At 44.2% G+C, this 18,031-nt stretch overlaps 1 protein-coding gene across 5 annotated transcripts in view; it reads right to left on the bottom strand.

Annotated features, from left to right (window-relative positions):
• SPTBN1 (spectrin beta, non-erythrocytic 1) overlaps positions 1–18,031 on the bottom strand; it is a 116,173-nt gene that overhangs the window by 18,093 nt on the left and 80,049 nt on the right. For 3 of the 5 annotated variants that reach the window (XM_057382093.1, XM_057382085.1, XM_057382109.1), the window contains 12 exons: positions 17,219–17,521; positions 16,276–16,429; positions 14,721–15,594; positions 14,448–14,582; positions 13,081–13,837; positions 12,661–12,863; positions 7,815–7,905; positions 3,923–4,069; positions 2,325–2,588; positions 1,802–2,026; positions 1,563–1,652; positions 1,043–1,321 (listed from right to left, as the gene is read on the bottom strand). In XM_057382093.1, coding sequence (XP_057238076.1) covers positions 1,043–1,321; positions 1,563–1,652; positions 1,802–2,026; positions 2,325–2,588; positions 3,923–4,069; positions 7,815–7,905; positions 12,661–12,863; positions 13,081–13,837; positions 14,448–14,582; positions 14,721–15,594; positions 16,276–16,429; positions 17,219–17,521 — 3,522 coding nt within the window. The remainder of the gene's footprint in view (positions 1–1,042; positions 1,322–1,562; positions 1,653–1,801; positions 2,027–2,324; positions 2,589–3,922; positions 4,070–7,814; positions 7,906–12,660; positions 12,864–13,080; positions 13,838–14,447; positions 14,583–14,720; positions 15,595–16,275; positions 16,430–17,218; positions 17,522–18,031) is intronic. The other 2 variants (XM_057382101.1, XM_057382118.1) reach the window with 1 other exon arrangement.

Raw genomic sequence — 18,031 nt, 5'->3', positions numbered from 1 at the left:
TGAAGACAATGGTATAGAACAGTTCTGCCAATGGTATAGAACAGTTTGTGTCACAGCAAATGTTATCCCCAGAAAGCAAAATAATGAGTGAAAGAGAGAACGCAACAACCCCTCTGGGGCTGTTGAACAAAATTACATCAGCTGTGCATCGAGCATGTCGAGTTTCCTCTTCTATGAAGATTTTTGTGTGTTTCCACAACACTCGTACAGGGCTCAGAAATATGGAACAGTTTTAGACATGCCACTTGTCAGGCATCTCAATGACAGCATGGGGCAAAGAAAAGAAATCCTACAYAGCCTATGCCAATGGAGTCACCACRAAAGTGCCTGGAAAAGCTCCAATGAAAACTTCTTATGCTCTGTTACAGCTAAGAAAAACAGCCCCCAACTCTTCAGTGTTAATTGATATTGTCAGTAAATCTTTTCAATACAATATTTTTTGCAGTGAACTATCTGCAGTAGATAAAAAAAAAAAAACAAGCCATTTTTAACTGGAGACTGAACACCCCTGGAATGTATTCTCCTGATACAGAGCTGAGCTTTATTTTACCAGGATAGTGAACCTGGCACATTTATAACAAATAAGCTCCAGCACAAACASCTCCTTGGAAAACAGGAGTTCACATTCTCTTTGGTATGGTCTGAAACTGGGARTCAAAGCTGATGGTTATTGGGAATCAAAGCTGGTGACAGTGGTAGCAGCTGACTGACCATCAGGCCCTGTTTCACAGTCAGGTGCATTGTGSTGGCATACAAAACTAACAGAAAACTGGACCACGCTGGCAATCCTGACCTTGCAGTGAAGGCAGGCACAGAGTTGCCCTCTGCAGTGTGAAGATGCTTCCCTGGCTCCACACAGGACAGTCTATCCTCCACACTACCAGAGATGTCAGAACAGATAGAAGCCATGATCACTTGAGGCTTCACCAGGCAGTTAAACTTGTTGATGTTACCATTCCATAGAGCCACATGAAATTATGCCACCTGCCTCCCTCCAGTGAAGCAGTTAAACCCAAAGTAGTGTCACTGTGGAGCTGCTCACCTTGGCTTTCTCTTCTGACATCATGTAGAGCTCCTGCTCACTCATCCAGGCCTCAGCCTCAGCTGCATCRAAGTAATACTGCTGAGCTCTGTGAGACTCCTCCAGGCGCTTGTGGCGCTTCTCCGTCTCCTCAATGAGGAGGTTCCACAGCTGCTTCAAGTCTGAAAGTCTCTGCTGAATGACTTCAGCATTGGGGCTGCTCTCRGTTATAATGTTCTGACTCCTCTCAAAAATGTCATCAATACGAGGCTGGTGGCCCTGGATTTCTTTCTGAAGAGTCTACACAGGAAAAAATTGAYTGATGAGACAATGCACAAATGAAAAGAAAATGCAGGTCAAGGGTCTTAACTCCAGAAGGGCAGCAAAACACACACCATGAGCTTGAGTGGACAACCTGGGGCTGTGCCACCCCCTGTTGTCACACCACAGCACCCACTGTTTTATCCRAAACCTTTCCTTTCCAAATTAGTCTGCACTAAGGAGAAATAGCAAGTACGGAGCTGTAACAACACCTATTTACCTGATTCTTCTTTATTAGTAGCTGCACAGTCTGGAGGTTGTGTCCATGATCAGTAGATGTAGCAATGGGCATCCTCTCTCCAACCCACAACTGAAAGAGAGAGAAGAGTACACATAATTTCAAGCAACATCAGATAGAGTTGTGGCAGCAGAGAGAGGTYGGGGCACATGAACTGCAGGAAGCAGCAGCATTCCAACATTTTCCTACTGGCTGGGAAACGGGATTGCTTTGATACTCACAATTTCATCTTCCACATCCCGGTTGAACTGGTGGATCTCTTTGGAGGCCAGCAGGTTGGCCTTTCTCTCATTCAAAGGCTCCAGCAACTCCAAGAATTTCTTTTCTACAGTAAGGCGTTTGCCATCGACTTCATCTGTGCTCTTGCCCTCTTGACTCAAAGCCCTTGCCTGGCTTTGCAGCTCCTCTATCTCCTTCTTACGGACATCCATTTGATTCTCCAGCATCTAAACAGAAACATGCCAAAAAGGTCCTGAAAACTGGGGTAAAAGCAGTTGATAGGATTAGRGCACATCAATAACTTCCTCAGAAGGGAGAACAGATGCTGGTTAGGGAGGATTTATCATGTTAATAATTACTGTCTGATTTGTTGCTGGATATATTTCTTGTTCTTCTTAAAGATACTTGAAAGAATTAGAAGAAAGAAAAGCAGTTTTTTTCTTTTCTAAACTGGAAGCCTGCCCTGCCTATTTCTTTGAGTGCAGCTATCTGCTGTCTTCCCACTGCACCCCATAAYCTGTTTACCTGCTGCTTCTTCAACAGGATGTTGACACTGGTGAGATCTTTCCCGTAGTCATCTGACTGGATTTGGCTCTCCAAACCATTCAGCCACTTATCCAGGTCTGCACAGCTCTGGGTGAAAAGCTCTGCCTTGTTTGCATCGAAGAGACGCTGAGCCTTGGTCTGGGTGGTGGATTCAAGCTCGTCCCACATTTGGTGGAGACCTGTCAGCTTCTCCTTCACCACGGCCTCGGTCTCTGGTTTCTCTGCAATGAGCTGCATTCCCTCCTGCAAAGCAAAGAGCAACCAAATGATACCTCCTCAGGRGCACTCACAGCCCGTTAGGGCAATTATCCTGATTAATAAGCACTCAGGATTCCTCATCTGCTGGCAGCATCAACCACTCATTTTCTATCTCCAATTATCCAGTGACTCCTTCCAGAACATCAGCTCCCAGGTCCCTCTGCTGCCTGGAAGCTGCAATGGGAAGGAAAAGCAATGCCTTCTTTCTCTTCTCCATTGCACATGTTCCCTGAAGGGAGCTCCTGGGCTGTGGCTCAGGCCAGATGGAGCAGGGAGCTCCACACACTGAGTCTCCTGAGGCCCCAGCTCCTGGGGGCCACATCACTGGAGAGCCATGAACACACAGCATAATGCTGGGAGAGTTTGGGAAATATTGTCTTTATTCTAATTACCCCCTATCTCTGCACCTGGGTGCAGATGGGAATGCTGTTCCCTGCCTAGCACATTCCATATGAATGTTAAATCAGGGACTGTCACAACTCCGTACACAATCTTGGTCCTTTGCTGCAATCTGATTTTTCAGAGGCAAATGAGGATATATCAGCATCACTAAAAAGGAACTTCCAGTCCTAAGAGCAGCCTTCTAATTACACCATTAAAGGGTATTGCTATTTGTAGATCACAGAAAAGCCTCTAATGGGATATGGAGTGCAAAGTGGGAGAGGAAATGGGCAATTAAGCTAACTTACACTGAACAGAAACCCACTGTCAGAGCTAAAGAGGAGACTCCTCAGTGCTCCAGAGCTGCACAGGAGAAACTGSGGGGCAAGTACAGCTCATCGCAGTGTATTAAGACTTCAAAGTACTTGATACAGAGCTGTGAATCTTAATTAATCACAAAACTGGATGTTMTTTACCTCATGCCTGAATTTTGCATGGGGAAAGGCAGCTTGGTTATTGTCCAGAATGAATGAAAACCAGCTTAACTGCACCGGAGAATAAACTCAGCTATTCCCTCCCTATATTSTGTTATTTCCCAGGAAGCGCTTCTACTTCATTGGCTCAAATGCCAACATTTCCCCCATTTACCCTYTGGGTATCGAATTTAGACTATGTTTTCTCCTGGCAGATACGAAAGACTAGACAAATCTAAATTGGCACCTTGGCCAACAACTAGTCTGTGAGAATGTATTGAATAAAAAACATTTAATAACAGTGAGGAACRAAATGGGCTAGATGAGACACAATGCACTAGAAATCTCCTTTAGCATCAACTCTGGGATAATTYAAGGACCAGTTCTTAGCAGAAAGCAGATCCCATCTTGATGCATGACTTCCCTGGACAAAGATAAGGGCATTTTGGGATGTTCTTTACTTACCTTTTCAATCTTCTCCAGCCACTCTTTGTTGGATGCAAGYTCTGCCATGAATGCCTGGTGCTTCAGCCACTTGCTGTGCAGGTTCCTCGCCTCATCATAGGACATATCCTGGGCTGTGAGCATCTTCTCATTGATCCAGAGGGAGAGCTGCAAAGGAAAATACATGGAGGTGTGAGGAAACATTCCTGGTGTGAAATAATGCAAAATGCCTCCAGATCAAGTATAAAGAGATGCCTCTACAGAAGAGCTATGTGAGATTCAGAGACAACTATTACTCAGGGATTTACTCAGGGTTCAGTCAAGCATCTGCCTCTTTAACAGTTTAATTCAAACATCCATCTCCAAMAAATAAATAACCCATGATTCAAGCAAAAAGGAATCACCTCTGTGATAAGCAAAAYCAAACACACAGGTTTCACCCAGTTCAACAGCAAGAGAAACAGGGACACATCTCCTACTTATTGGTCAGACAGTTTTGCARAAATTGGTAGAGATGGTTTTGTACCATTAATTCACACCACATTTGTACCTTTTCCCCTCAGTCTTTTCTATGTATAGGTTTACATAAGTAATTTGTTTATTTGTCCAATCACTAGGAGTGTTTTGGTACTGGAGACTTTCCTTTTCCCATTACATAAAATCCAAGACGATTTTCTTTCTGATTTTCAGCAAATAGAAARGCACTGGGGACAATTTCCATAACACCATTAGAGAAAACCGATACTTTCAGAGACAGTTGATTTGCCAAAGGCAAATGGAATGTGAAAATGATCCTAGCAGCCAACATCACATTTCCTCCTAGGGTGAGTCTGACTGCTTCATGTATCCCTGAGGTGTGGATAAAAACCACATTCACAGGAATGTTTATAGAATTTGAAAAGGTTCATTTTCTGTATATTTAGAGTGGAAAATGTCAAAACAAATCTCAGCTTGGTTTCTAGAACAGCACTTCCRTGAGCAAGCAGCCCAAAAAGAAGAGGAACAGAGGACTCTGTTGTGTGCTCAGGACACAGGGCAACAAATTCCATTAAGCACTCATGAGCCTCTCTTCAATTGCCCCTTAAAATTTCAATTGTCCCTTAAAAACACYTTTCCACAAAAAGGGAAAACTTATGAGAGCAATCAGAGAAACTCCTCATTGGATCTTCTCATCAAGTCTAAACAGAAAAATGCTCGTGTTAGTGAAGAGTTCTGCAGGCAAAAGTTTACATTAGAAGAGGCTACTGTGCTGCTGAACAATCAAAGGCTACATGGAGGATTAGGATATAACCCAGAATTAGTGGTTTTACTCCTGCCTTTCTGGGGAGCAGACAGCTGCTCTGCTCTGCAAATTGCACTGCTTGGCTTTCACTGTTTGCTTTTACTGAGCCACAGCATTAAGGCTTCTGGGGATTTAAAAGTGCTTCCCAAGGAGAGGCTGGATCGTTCCTGTTAGCAGCTGGGGGTAGGCAAGACAGGGACAACATGTGGTTCACAGACAGGGCCTGTCAGGATAAACCCCTCAGAGCACAGAAATGCAGAGAAAGTATTTAAAGGCTCACTGCTAAAATCTGGGGTTTGCAAACGCTACTGGCACTAGAAGTCAGTACCTTGAGTGCAAAAGTAGATTTTCAGAAAATAATACAGCTCCCTATATTGCCTCAGATTGACACTTGGAATATTTATTTCTCCAGAAGTTGTTAAGGCCARAAGAGGATGAGGCTTCCTCCCATTCTTTGCACTTGTACACAACATCTTGTTCCTGCTCTTGGCTCCCACTCTGCAGTGCCAACCCAGCATGAAGGAAAAGAAATGCAGAGACAAATCCTYGTGAGCCTGAGAGAGCAAGGAAGGCAAAGACAAAAGGCTCTGAGTGCTGCTGCACTTTCCAGGCTCTGCCAGGAGCCAAGTTGACACCACCCATCCTGCAGGGAGGATCACATGGYAAATCCTGACAGCGCACTCCGGGAGAGAAACTTTGGAGTGCAGAGCCTTGCCAAGAGCTTTCACCACATCCCTGGAGAAATGAGCCCAGATGGTGCTGGGATTTCCAAGCACCAAAGGGAAGGTCAGCTGTAAACTACTTGAAGGTGAGCTGAGAAAGAGTAGGAAATCAAAGAAAAGAAAATGGCAACATTTATCACATCTTCTCCACTCAGGATTTTTTGTTGTCGCTGTTTCATTTGCTCTGCTAATTTATTTTACATGTTCATAYTGATGAACAAAAAGGAGTGCCCTGGACTTACCTGTGACAGTGTTTCTGACTCCTCACAACAACAAAATCTGCTGTTTTCCCTCACCTGTGACCTCAGAGTGAGGGTTTACCACTGCTGAGCTGCTGTGAGGAGCATTATCCCACTGCTTCAGAGTGCCACTGACCCTGCTCACTGTCTCTGCAGGAAGGAGTGAGGGGCAGGAGGCCACACTCACACCACCACCTCAGCACCAGGTGACAATGATAATGGGGCTGCCCTGGGAAGGACAGGCTGCAGAAAACACCGTGCCTTTCCTCAAGTTACACATAGATGGGAAATCGTCCCTAAGGAAGCGGCAGGCAGGAAGGCCAAAGGATCATTGCCAGGTGAAACGGGTTCTGACTCAAAGCTGTTCCCTTACAATTCCCAGCTTCACAGGCTGTGCTAAGGAAAAAGCCAAGAGGGAGGTGTTGCCTTGGCTCCCTTCCACCCCCACAGGACAGTGGTGCTTCATCACTGCTCCAACACAAACCCTCCAGCCTAATGGAGGTGTTAGCAGTCCCCACACTGATGTAAATTTGAAGTTTTCTCAGGAAACATCTCTTCCTGAGAGGTTAAAGTCCTCTCAAAGAGGACTGGAGAAACCCCTGACATTTGGGTAATTGTGAGTTTGTCTTTGAACTGTGCAGTCGAGACATCCATGTTTTAGTGTCTGGAGAGAAACAACGGAGAGGAAAGGCATTAAGGCAGCCAACACTAGAGCTTTTATGCTTTCCTTTTTGTTCCAGTGATATAGGGGAAAARCTGCTCCTAGGGAACACACCCACACTGACACTGAGGCCAGGAGTGCCCTGAGAGTCAAGGGATCTTTGTACCAGAGCTGTCACAGAGGAAGGAAGAAGCTGCTGCTAATAGCAGAATTTTTGCTAACCTGTCATGTTTTAAGATTGCTCAAGGAAGGAGCAATTGAAAGCAAGCTCATGGACAGTTTATGCAATGCTGGGAAACAAATTGAATCTAGGCAACTAARCAGCAAACACTCCTTACCCAGTTAATGATTAAAACTCACAGACAAAACTCTTTAATGTCTTCCAGTACTCCATTAAATAACCTGAAAATTACTTCATTAATTCCTTGTGCTATTCCAAACTTTAAAATATTGTCTTCAGTGTAAACAGCCTATTCAAGYGATCAAAAATCTGGAAATAATTTCTTTTTTTTCAAATGTTACAATACTTAACAATTTTAAACACATGCAAACTATCAGGTAAATCACACATTATAAATSATCCAGCTTAATCTTGCTCCTTTCTTATTCTTAAACTCTTACTTTTCTAACTAATGTTTGCTTGAAATSACTTGAAATCCCCAGCACCATGCCACATACATCTGTATAGCTGTAGACAAAACTCTTAATAAGTGCACTGCTAATCCCACCACATTCCATATGGTTGTAATTTATACCACAGTAGAAAATCTTCACTGCTTTTGCCAATTTTCTATGCCTTCAGCTGATATGAAAAAGAAAATTCAGTTCATGAGAAAAGAATAAAATAAACATTCATTTTTGCAGTGGTTTGGGCAGGGGATTTTTAATGTTTACTTCRCACTAAATACTAGTGGATGACTGAGCATTCCAGTTCTCATAAAACATGGAGTAAGAATGCTCTTCTACAGGATGTAGCTTCCAGCAATAAAAGTGAAAGGGCATGATTTACCTCTTGGCAATCCTGAAGAAACTTTTGGAGATCCCTGTTATCTTTCAGTCTCATCAAAAGTTCACTGGCTGCTTCACGGTTCTTCCTATGTCTGGTCAGGAAAAAAAACAACAGAGAAAGGAAATTAAACAGTCATTTCATGAAAAACTGATGGTCACTGTTGGTTTCTGGAGCTTCTTTGGACTACAGGTGCAGATAAGTTTGTGGAGTGTGTCCTTTGCTGCCTTTCAAAGGGCATTTTGGAGTGTGTTATTTAATGGGCTCATTGAAGTTCAACATCTCCTTGTTTTTGTGACCCATTGAATACACAGAGAAAATTCTAAAGTCAGCAGGGCTTCACAATGTGTTATGGACAGAATCAGGCCCACTCATTTCAATCCCACAGGAGAGTTCAGGCTGTTTGCCAAAAAAACATAAGAGAACGGAAAATTGCAACAGTAAGATGATGCTGTATGGCCCTTGCAGAGCRCACCTGCTGTAATGTTCTTTGTAAAACACTTTCAGTACCTCCTTGTCCTGCACAAACCTGAGCTGGGCTACAGAACCTTCCCAAGGCTGTCTTTAACCACATGCAGCAYCCCTGTGTGATTCTGCAAACAGAAGCTTTATGTACTTAGAACATATTTTTCAGAATGTTTAAGAGCAGCCAGAAGAGAAGGGAAGGTTAATACAGAAGCCTTAATTTGATTCATCACTGTTTGCCCCTTGAAGGATGAATCACACTGGCAATCCCAGAGGTTGTGGTGGGTTCTTCAAATAGAATGGGGCTGATTCCCAAGGTACCTCTGGGCATGCTTTTTAAAATGCTTATCTGGAGTAGTTATCCCTGTCCTTCCATCATTTCATTATTTATGAGGCAATTTATGTGGAAGAGACAGAGTAAAGAAGATGATTTTTATTTACTGCTCATTGTGTTAGGCTTGCTCCCATYGCACTGTACAGGGATTTAAAGTGAAATATTGCTGCCATTTGTAATAAGACAAAGAACGGMTTAAGAGTTGGAAATTATTTTAAAGGGCGGCAATTTATAAGATGAGCTCAGCACTTGCTGGCAAAAGCTAAACAAATCCATGTTAGTGGACATCTCCAGAGACTCGTGATACTCCAGAAGACCATAAATTACCTGTTGATGACAACTGGATTATGATACCACTTTTCCGGATCTGCAATAAGTTACCACAAGCTCTCTGGCACCAATTTAGTGATTTCAGGAACAGAAGGATTACCCAGATATATATTTTCTATAAAAGTAAAAAGTCTGTAGGCAGAGGAATAGGAGAAAACCCCTTACAGGACCACAGTTTKCTTCTCTTTGGTCTCAAGACCTGCCTCCAAACAACAAGGCAAGCAGCATCTCTATAGCTGTAGATCAAGAAAATTGATTTACAAACAGATGGCAAGGAAGACACATAGAATCATCAAAGCMAGCCTGGAGTTCAAGCCCAAGTGAGCCTGAAGTTTTCATAGAAGGAAYACAAAGGAAAAGACACAAACTGTGCCTTAGGAGAAATCTCTCTAATGAAGCAAACATCCCTGGGTTTGGTTTCTTTCTTGGCTGGCTTTTATATGCTTGGGCAAACACAGCGCATTACTCAGGTTGTTAAAATGAAGCAGAGAGATGCTTGGGTGATTTTATCATGCTGATTTCAGAGATTTAAGGCTAGATTACATTACAGACTCACGTATGCTGAAAAGGACACAAGTTATGAAGTTAAAAGGAGAACTTCCATGGCACTTGAATAGATTTAAGATTAAGTACAGAAGTTCTTACGTTGAGAAAACCTGAGTTTAAAARAACAATAAAAATATCTTCCATGGAGTGTTAGAAATGCTGACTGGAAGGACTTTGAAGGAACCCATGCAGGGATATCAAATAGATGACGCCATAACGTAACAAATATGACCTTTGGTGCTTAGAGCTATGTAAGTGTAAAAGGTTGTTTTGTTTAAGATGACCTGGAGCAAGACTGGACAAYGAGTTTTCTCTGAAGATTAGGGCTGAACCATAACAAGGTAGAAGCATTTTGAGGATGGGCACTGCTGGAACAGACAGGAATTCCTGTGTTTTCATCATTGACGTGYTTTTATGGGAATAAAGGACTTTAAGAAGTTATTTAGTCTGTTCTGCTCCAGACTGRCTGTACCTAAATATTATTAACTCCTTGTTCAAATTTCCCTAAATTCTTTAAAAGAATTCACACTTAAGGTTGTCAATGACTGCTTCTTACTAATTTGCTRAACAGTTTGTGGAAGAACAACAGTTTGCTCTGCAAACTCCAGTTATTTAGAATGAATGACCTTGAATTATATACCACACCAATGATTTACTCCCCAAGTGTAAGATCTGTTCGGCACAAGGAAGTATCTCACACAAATTACTCCAGAATCTGCCCAGTATCCCCATGCTGACTCCCAGAGGTCCCTGAGAATGCAGAAAGTGCTAAAAACTGACAAAACCACTTGTGGTTTAACTGTAAGCCTGTGGGTTTCAAAGCCTGCAGAGAAATAATAAATCTTACACGTAGTGTGAATGCAGCTGCCTGCGAGGAATCCTGAGATATATGAAAGACAGTTTTAGCTTCTTTCATTGCTCCAGCAAATGAGGCACTCTCCCTTCTGAAYGGGCAAGAACAAAACTTATTTCTGTTCTCTGAGCAGAAAGTTGCACAAATACAAAAGTTGATGTAAAACAGGCTCAGATCACAACTTGTGCCAGATCTGCCACTGTCTTTAGACTAAATCTCCCTTGGAGAATCAGAGGCTATGATCATGGGCTGGGGCAACCCCCCCAACACTCTTTCAAGAGAAAATGGAGGAGAATATGCTTCAGAGCAGCAGAAGCCATCCAGGCAGGAACAGCTGCACCAGAAAAACTAGCTTCTTTCCAGCTAGAAAAGCTAGTTAGTGATAGCTTGATTCAAAATCATCTTCTCCTTCCCTCACACTTACTCCATGTCCTTATTCCCATTCATTCTTGCCTGTGAAGTGCACTAAAAGGTTGTGCTGAAGTGTTTCTTTCCTATCACACTTTCCTCCCCCTTGTGCCACCCCTAACTGAGATAGGAACCATCCCAGGACAGGGTCTGTCTGCTGCACCAGTGGGGTCACCTCAGGAACAGCTTGAAAGCACAACTGCAAAACCCACTCTGAACAATACCAGAAACTACAAAGAGCTCCCTATGGGAAGTATGGAGCCACTGCGCATATTTGTGCTTGTTTGTTTTGGTCCTTTGTTAGACATCCAGGTGGAGCTCGGCTGGGAGAGYCACTTTTTGTGAAAGCAAAGAGGCTTCCTTTGCTACCCCAAGGCTTTGTTCTGGAGGCTTATCAGCCCCACAGACTCGGGGAGCAATCACACGGATTTCCTGGATAGCAGCGCACCGGATGGTTTTTGCGCTCGGCAGAAATAGCTTTAGAATTGAGGAAATGCTACTGTTCCAGTAGGAACTTCAGCACACGTCCCTCGGGCAGGACTGCGGGGACAACRGGGCACAGAGGAGCAGCTGCACTGGAGTGACAGTCACCAGAGTCTCTGCAGAGCACACAATAAAGGCTGAAGCTGTCTCCTAGTCCAGCAACCTCAGACAGGGCTGCAAGAAGCAGCTGACCATTGCTATGATATCCTTGGATGCTTTAATATTCCAAAAGCTGCAGAAAGAAGACACCTCACCAGAAGGCTGGGATCAAGCTCTCCTGCTTTTCTAAACAGATGGGAAAACTTASAGTAGAGGACCCTCAGAGAGGGTAAATAAGGAAAATCACTGTCCTAGATGTTCCCTTGATTGCTTTCATGTAATCTCCTCTTCCTGGTCTTTGCAGATTTTCTYGGGGATCTAGAGCCAAGCTACTGAGAGAGAGAATAGAAAAGTGGGGTGCCCTGAGGGTTGAGCTGTCAGAGGMCCTCAGCAAGCTCTGGAAACAGGAATAACTGCCTTTCCTGAAGCCATTAGGCATGGCTAAAGTGTGTGCACACTCMGTGGGACATATTTGCCAGAACAGGGAAGGCGCAACGTTTTCTGTACTRTTCCAGTTCTGTTTCTCCTTGGAGATGAAGGAACCTGGAGAACTCTGAGCTTACCAGCTGTGGGGGGACACAGGTTTGATGGGAGGGTCATCAGTAACATCTCACAGCTCACCGCTGTGTTCTGACACTCACAGAGCCTTGGAAGATTCCACGGTTATCCAAGCCAAAAGCAGAAAGAACCACAGCCATCAAAACTGAACATTTGGGTTTCAAAGAAAAGAAGCTTTTAATGTTCTGTAGCATCCGTGCCACAGCCAGAGAGAGAAAGCAAAGGACTTGTTCTGGGATGAAAGACACACTCGTACCAGTGCTGTCTAATCTGATCTCAGAGGGGCCAGACAAGTTGGAAGAGGCRATCAAAGGCAAGCGGGTGGGGTGGATGCAATGCCAATGACACCTTTGAAGAGCCACATTCCTTCTCCAGAGGAAGGACAGGAATACATTATTGTAATCACACCAGCTYGGGGGCAACAGAGGAAACTGAGACCTGTGGAACCAGACACAGCCAACTGCTACAGCTCCCACCAGAGCATCAARTCTGCTCATACTTGGAGTACATGGCAACACTCAAACAGCCAAATTCTGGGTAGGGAGCTCATTACCTACCAAGCCTCTACAAAGTGGGAGAGCGATTATTTAACTAAGATTAGCTTGGCACATTCTTGAAACATGACAGTTCCTGTTTTTTCACAAGAGAAAGAATACAGTCTGGAACAGAATTTTCTAAGCTGTAACTTTGCCTTTGAATCATGGTAAAGGGCATCTCTCAGAGACCAGAATTAAAGCATGAATATCTACACTTTGCCGTCATTCTGCCCTTACCTGTCATCAATGGAGTCCACTTTCTCCTGGATTTTGTCAGAGTTAATGTTCCCATCACTAACGAGCCTCCTGCCTGTCTCCACAACTGCATTGATCTTTTCTTCATTGGCATCCATTGTGGTCATGAAATCCTCCTGCTTTTTAATAGCAGCTTCTGCTCCTTCCAAGGTAGTGGGCATTTCTGTGTGTGCCAGAACGTATTCCTGGAATTAAAGAAATCAGAGAGAGAAAAGTGTTACACTCGAGCTGTACTGCTGCTCCAACAACAGACATCTCCCAAGAACAGTCTGAACTAAAATACAGTTCGAAAAGGGCAATTTATCTATTTGTAGCACTCCTGTCAATAGATTTTGTCTGTTAATTGCTTGCAGTACAGTGTCAGCTTGTAGAAATGAAGTCAGGTATATCTTGACCACTTGCCTGGTTATTAAGGAAAGCTTCTGCTTGCTTGGTATCTCTGAGAAACAGCTGGTAGGCATGAGACTGGGAAAGGAGATTTTGCCTGTTCTCCCACATTTTGTGAAGCTCATTCCATCCAGTGTCCAAAGCCTGTAGGCGCTGGCGTAGGAACATGTACTGAGCGTCGGTTTGCCCTTGTGTCACCATCTCACCCATGTCCCTCATCTTCTGATAATCTTCCTCGTAGTTGTTGATTTCATTCTTGATATTCTCGTGCTGAGTGAGCAGCTTCTCAGCCTCTGTCAGGGTGTTGGGCATATCTTCGGAGGCGATTGCAGTCTGTGTTCTGGAGAGCCAGGACTGGAAGTCGTCCAGATCTCTCAGGAACTGCTGCAGCTTGCTGGCCTCTCCCAGGGACTCTTCCCGGTTCTTCAGGGTGGTCTTCATTTCTTCCCAGACGTCATTGATCTCTGCAAGCCGTGAAAGGATGGCTTGTGCCTGGTCAGGATGCTCTGATTCCAGCTTCTCTGCCTCCTTCTGCAGGTCACTGAGTTTGGCTTCGATGGCCACCAGGTCCCGTTCCATGCCTGTCAGCTTCCTCTGCAGGGCCATCACTCCAGCCAGGTCATTACCCAGGTCTTGTGTGGATTCAATCACTTTGGTCTTTTCCCTGATCCAGGATTTGGTTTCATTACATTCAAGATGGTAGTTCTGGATACTCAGAGCAGAGAGCAGAGCATCCTTCTTCCTATCTACCAGTTCTCTGAACTGGCTCCACCTGAAACATGTGAAGAGAGGAGAGCAGAGAAATTGAGATTTGTGGGAGAAGGGTATTGGCAGCATTGCTGAGTGAGCAGCTGCTCTCACCAACTTGGTAAACCCTGCTCTAACCCAGCTGCTCAGGGTTTTCTCACTCCTTCCCACACCATGAGTATTTCTAGCAATGCAACCATTAACCCAGCTATGGTGTGTACTAGAATGTGTCAAGTACCAGYACACTAAGTATAATTTTTCTTCAAGTGAAAAAGTGCCAGTTACATCAACTTTTCACACTCTCTTGGTATATTCTGAAACCAAAAAATGAGGAAGTTTACATGAAACTATATTGATTTCTTTTTTATCAGAATAATCATTGCAATCAATTTCTAGCTTTCAAATCAAAGTACTGACACATTCAGGGCCTGATTAAGTCAGAAGCAAAACTCTATCTGTTAATCAACATTTGAAAGGCGCAGCTCTTTCCTTTTGAAGCTTTGAAGGCCTACCTTGAAGATACTCCAGGTAACAGCATCAGAATATCTTAAAAAAGCATACCTAAGGATCACAAATAACCCCACCATACTTGTTCCACCTGGTGTGATGTTTCTGAGCATGAGGCTTTCACTTACCTTGTGTTGAGTCTGTCTTGCTGTGCTTTGATCTTCTCACCAGGGTGGCCACTGTGCATCAGCTGCCTGGCAATCTGGTTCACCACAGCCACGCGAGACGCCTGGTTGTTCATTTCTGGCTCTAARCTTTCAAACCTGGAGTGGGGGAAAACAAACAAACATAAGATCCCCAGGCATTAGAGAATCTGAGCCACAGGCAAGCTGAGAAAGGTAGCTGGGGTAAAAAAAWTTCCACCCAGTATTCCCCAAACTTCCTGGTAAAGGTGTTCTCACCTGTGCTGGATCACTTCCAGGTCCTCCAGCTTCTCTGGAATCTGCATGTTGTTCAACCACTTCTCCTTTTCGTCGATCCAAAGCTCACAAGCATCTGCCTCACTGAACATCTTATACAGAGCAAGAGTATCCTGCAGGGCCTGTTTACGCAGCCGGGTCAGCTCAGCAACCTCTTTGTATCTCTCCTCAATTCCAGACAACCTGCCTTGGACATCTGGAGACCCCGCATGCTCCTGTGGCAGGGCCTTGGCCTGCTCATGAAGAGAGTCGATGGTCGGCCGGTAGCTCGCAATCTCCTCAGACACATCTTTGTGTTTCTTGACCAAGGACTGAGTGGAATATTCATCATGGCCAACATCATTGCTGGARACAATCTTGAGGATGTCCAACATCCATGCATCAATATCGTCAGCATCAGCCTGGAACTGGTGAAGGAGAGAGGCTTCTTCCAGCCGCTTCTTCCTAATGGCAGATAACTGCTCCAGGTTAGCCCACTGCTCCCGGATATCCTTAATTCTTTCTCTGATCTTCTCAGACCCAAAATGCTCTTCCGCAATCATGTCTTCACCTTCTTTTATCGCCTGCTGAAAGTGGCCACTGCGGCCACTCATCTCGTCCTCAAACGCCTTGTGTTTACTCAAGAGTCGGACGACACTGGTTAGATCCTTGCCATAGTCATCAGATGACAGGATCTGCTCCTTCTCCCTGATCCAGCCCTCCTCTTCAGCCATTTCCCAGAAGAATTTCCAGAGGCGCCGGGACTCCTCAAGGCGTGCGCGGCGCTCAGCTGCGAGCTGGCAGAGCTCCTGGTAGCAGAACTCCATGTGAGCCACACGGTCCCTGATCACCTGCGGGTCACAGGGCTTGTAACCTGCTGGGACAGAGAATGTGTGTTACCACCTGAGATGGGCTCACTCACTCCCATCCCCACAGTGGGGGCATACATGGAGCTCTGAATTCTTGCTTGTTCCAGCTACAAAGTTTACGTGAAAGAATCCATAGTTAGTCTCAGGAAAGTGAGTGGGAAGTGTTCAAGCTCCACCACACAATAACACAGATCAGAAAATAGTATTCTTTCCAAAAGACAAAAAAAAAAAAAAAAGAAAGGAAAGATATTCATGACTGTTTCCAGGGAGACAAAATTCACTGAATTCAGATTTATAGACAACTGCACAAAATGGACGTAATTTACTCTGGTTAACAGCACTAGGATCTAGGGAACTGCTTCCTTTTAGGATAAATTGGGACACCAGATGGGATCCAACAATCTTGCTTTAGAAACACAGCATGGGGAACCATGGTGACCTCTACAAAGCCACAGCAGCTGCTAGTGAGGAGTGCAACATCCCATGCAAGGCACAATGCCACACTCAAATTCCTGAGTAGGTTCCTGGACAAATGAATCCCTGACATACTGAGTACTGAAGGAACAAATGGAGCTGGATTCTCTTATTCCAGTGGGGAATTTCAGCAAACCTATCTTGCAGAATGACTGAGTCTCACAGACAACCTAATATGTAATTAAGATGAAAGGGGTGTGTCGGGTGCTGGTTACCTTCTCCATCGGTGGCAAACTTCTGAGCAGAGGCATTGACCCCTCTCACTCTCTCAGCCTGAATAGCAATGTCAGCTTCCACCAGAGCATGTTTCTGCAGCAGGTCTTCAACTCCCAACAAATGTTTGCCATAGTCTTGGGATAGCAGAAGCACCTTAACAAAATGAAAAAGACAACTATGATGGGCTGATGGTCATAAGCTGCTCGTTTCTTTGGGACTCCAGGCATGGCATTGTTCTCAAAGAAACTCCAGGCCCATAAAAACAGCAATTGTACAAACAATGTAGAGACATGGCTGATAGGCATTTGAGCCAGTATTTTTGAAATCACTGGCARCCATTAAGAACTTGACTGCTGTTTAATGAGTTTTCAGTCTAGGATGCTGAGAGGCTGAGTTAGCTCAGCAGATCCAAGGAGCAGCACCCAGCCCAGGTGCTGTGAGCTGCTGCTGAACTACACACAGCTTTCTTTCCCYTAACAGCTTCCAAGTTCTGTTGGCTGATGGATAAGTAAGTCACAGTCCTTTCCCTTCCCAGATCCCAGGAGAACAGGCAGGAAGAAATTCAAGCTTTTTAAAGCAGAGAGGCGAAGAGGTGACATGTTCCCCATGTAAATCATGATGGAGAGAGATTATTTAATTCCCTTTCACCAAATCTRTCATCTTTACCCAGGCACTGTGACCAAAATCTCTGGGCTTTATGAGACAGATATGAAGATGGAAAGTTGCTTTGTATAGTACTGAACTTGTTCTCTTTCCTTACTTGTTTTTAATCTTCATTGCTAACAAATAATCATACRGAATTTGTTCACTGCTCTTGAATGTGGATCTTCTGGGTCTGTCTATTGAATCAGAGGGGCTAAATAAATCTTAAAACTTGACAGAAAAGGACACGTAGACCTCTGAGGAGTATTTGGTCTGCGTTCTTAAAGGGCTTCCACCCACCTTCATCTCGTCCATCCAGTCCATAATGTACAGCATTTCCTGGAAAATCTTCTGCAGCCCAAGGTTCATCTCCAGCCGCTGTCTCCGTGCCCGGAGCAGCTCCAGGAGATACTCCCACAGGCGAATAACATTGTCCTTCCTTGCAGTGATGCGTTTGATGTCATGGTAGTTTTCAGTCTCGAGCTCCTTTGCCACCGCCACCACGGCCTGGACTCGCTCCTCGTATGCTGCGATGTCTGTCTCGATGGCCTCGTGCTTCTTTGTGGCAGCCTCCACTGCTGGGAGGTCAAAGCCAAAATTGTCCTGCAAACACAGAGGCACTTCTTCAGGAATGGCAGCTGAGGAGAAAAGCCCCACTGCTCAGCCTCTACTGTCAGTTCTGACTGTGCAAAACACACTTGTTAGCAAACCTGGGAACTCAAAATGCCCCCAAGAGTCTTCTTTAATAAAATAAGAGATACCTCTGATAATTAAAAAACAGTGATAAAATCAGAGATATTATTCACTGCCTTTGGGAGAAGAATTACGTGGCCATCAGGATTSGACTGGAGCTAATCTAATATTATCATCTCTAATATTAAACAACAAAATTAATTCCTGGGCTATTTTCACTGAACTCCCCAAAATATTCAGATAAAGAAAATCTTGACTGTGGGTAGTTATTTTTTCATCAAATCTCCTGACCACAGGCTGGTAGGTTCAAGGAAGGGAATCCCAAAYGTATAAAAGAGAGGATGTACAGTACATATACATATAGAGTAACTAAATACARTAAATAAATATACACATACATAGATTCAGTAAAATATGAGG

This window comes from Malurus melanocephalus, unplaced genomic scaffold (genome assembly GCF_030028575.1).
Source record: "Malurus melanocephalus ecotype Western Australia unplaced genomic scaffold, MMel_1.1 scaffold_13, whole genome shotgun sequence".
NCBI classification, from domain to species: Eukaryota; Metazoa; Chordata; class Aves; order Passeriformes; family Maluridae; genus Malurus; species Malurus melanocephalus.
Note: the sequence above shows the minus strand (reverse complement) of the source record. Positions and strands in the feature narration are given on the sequence as shown.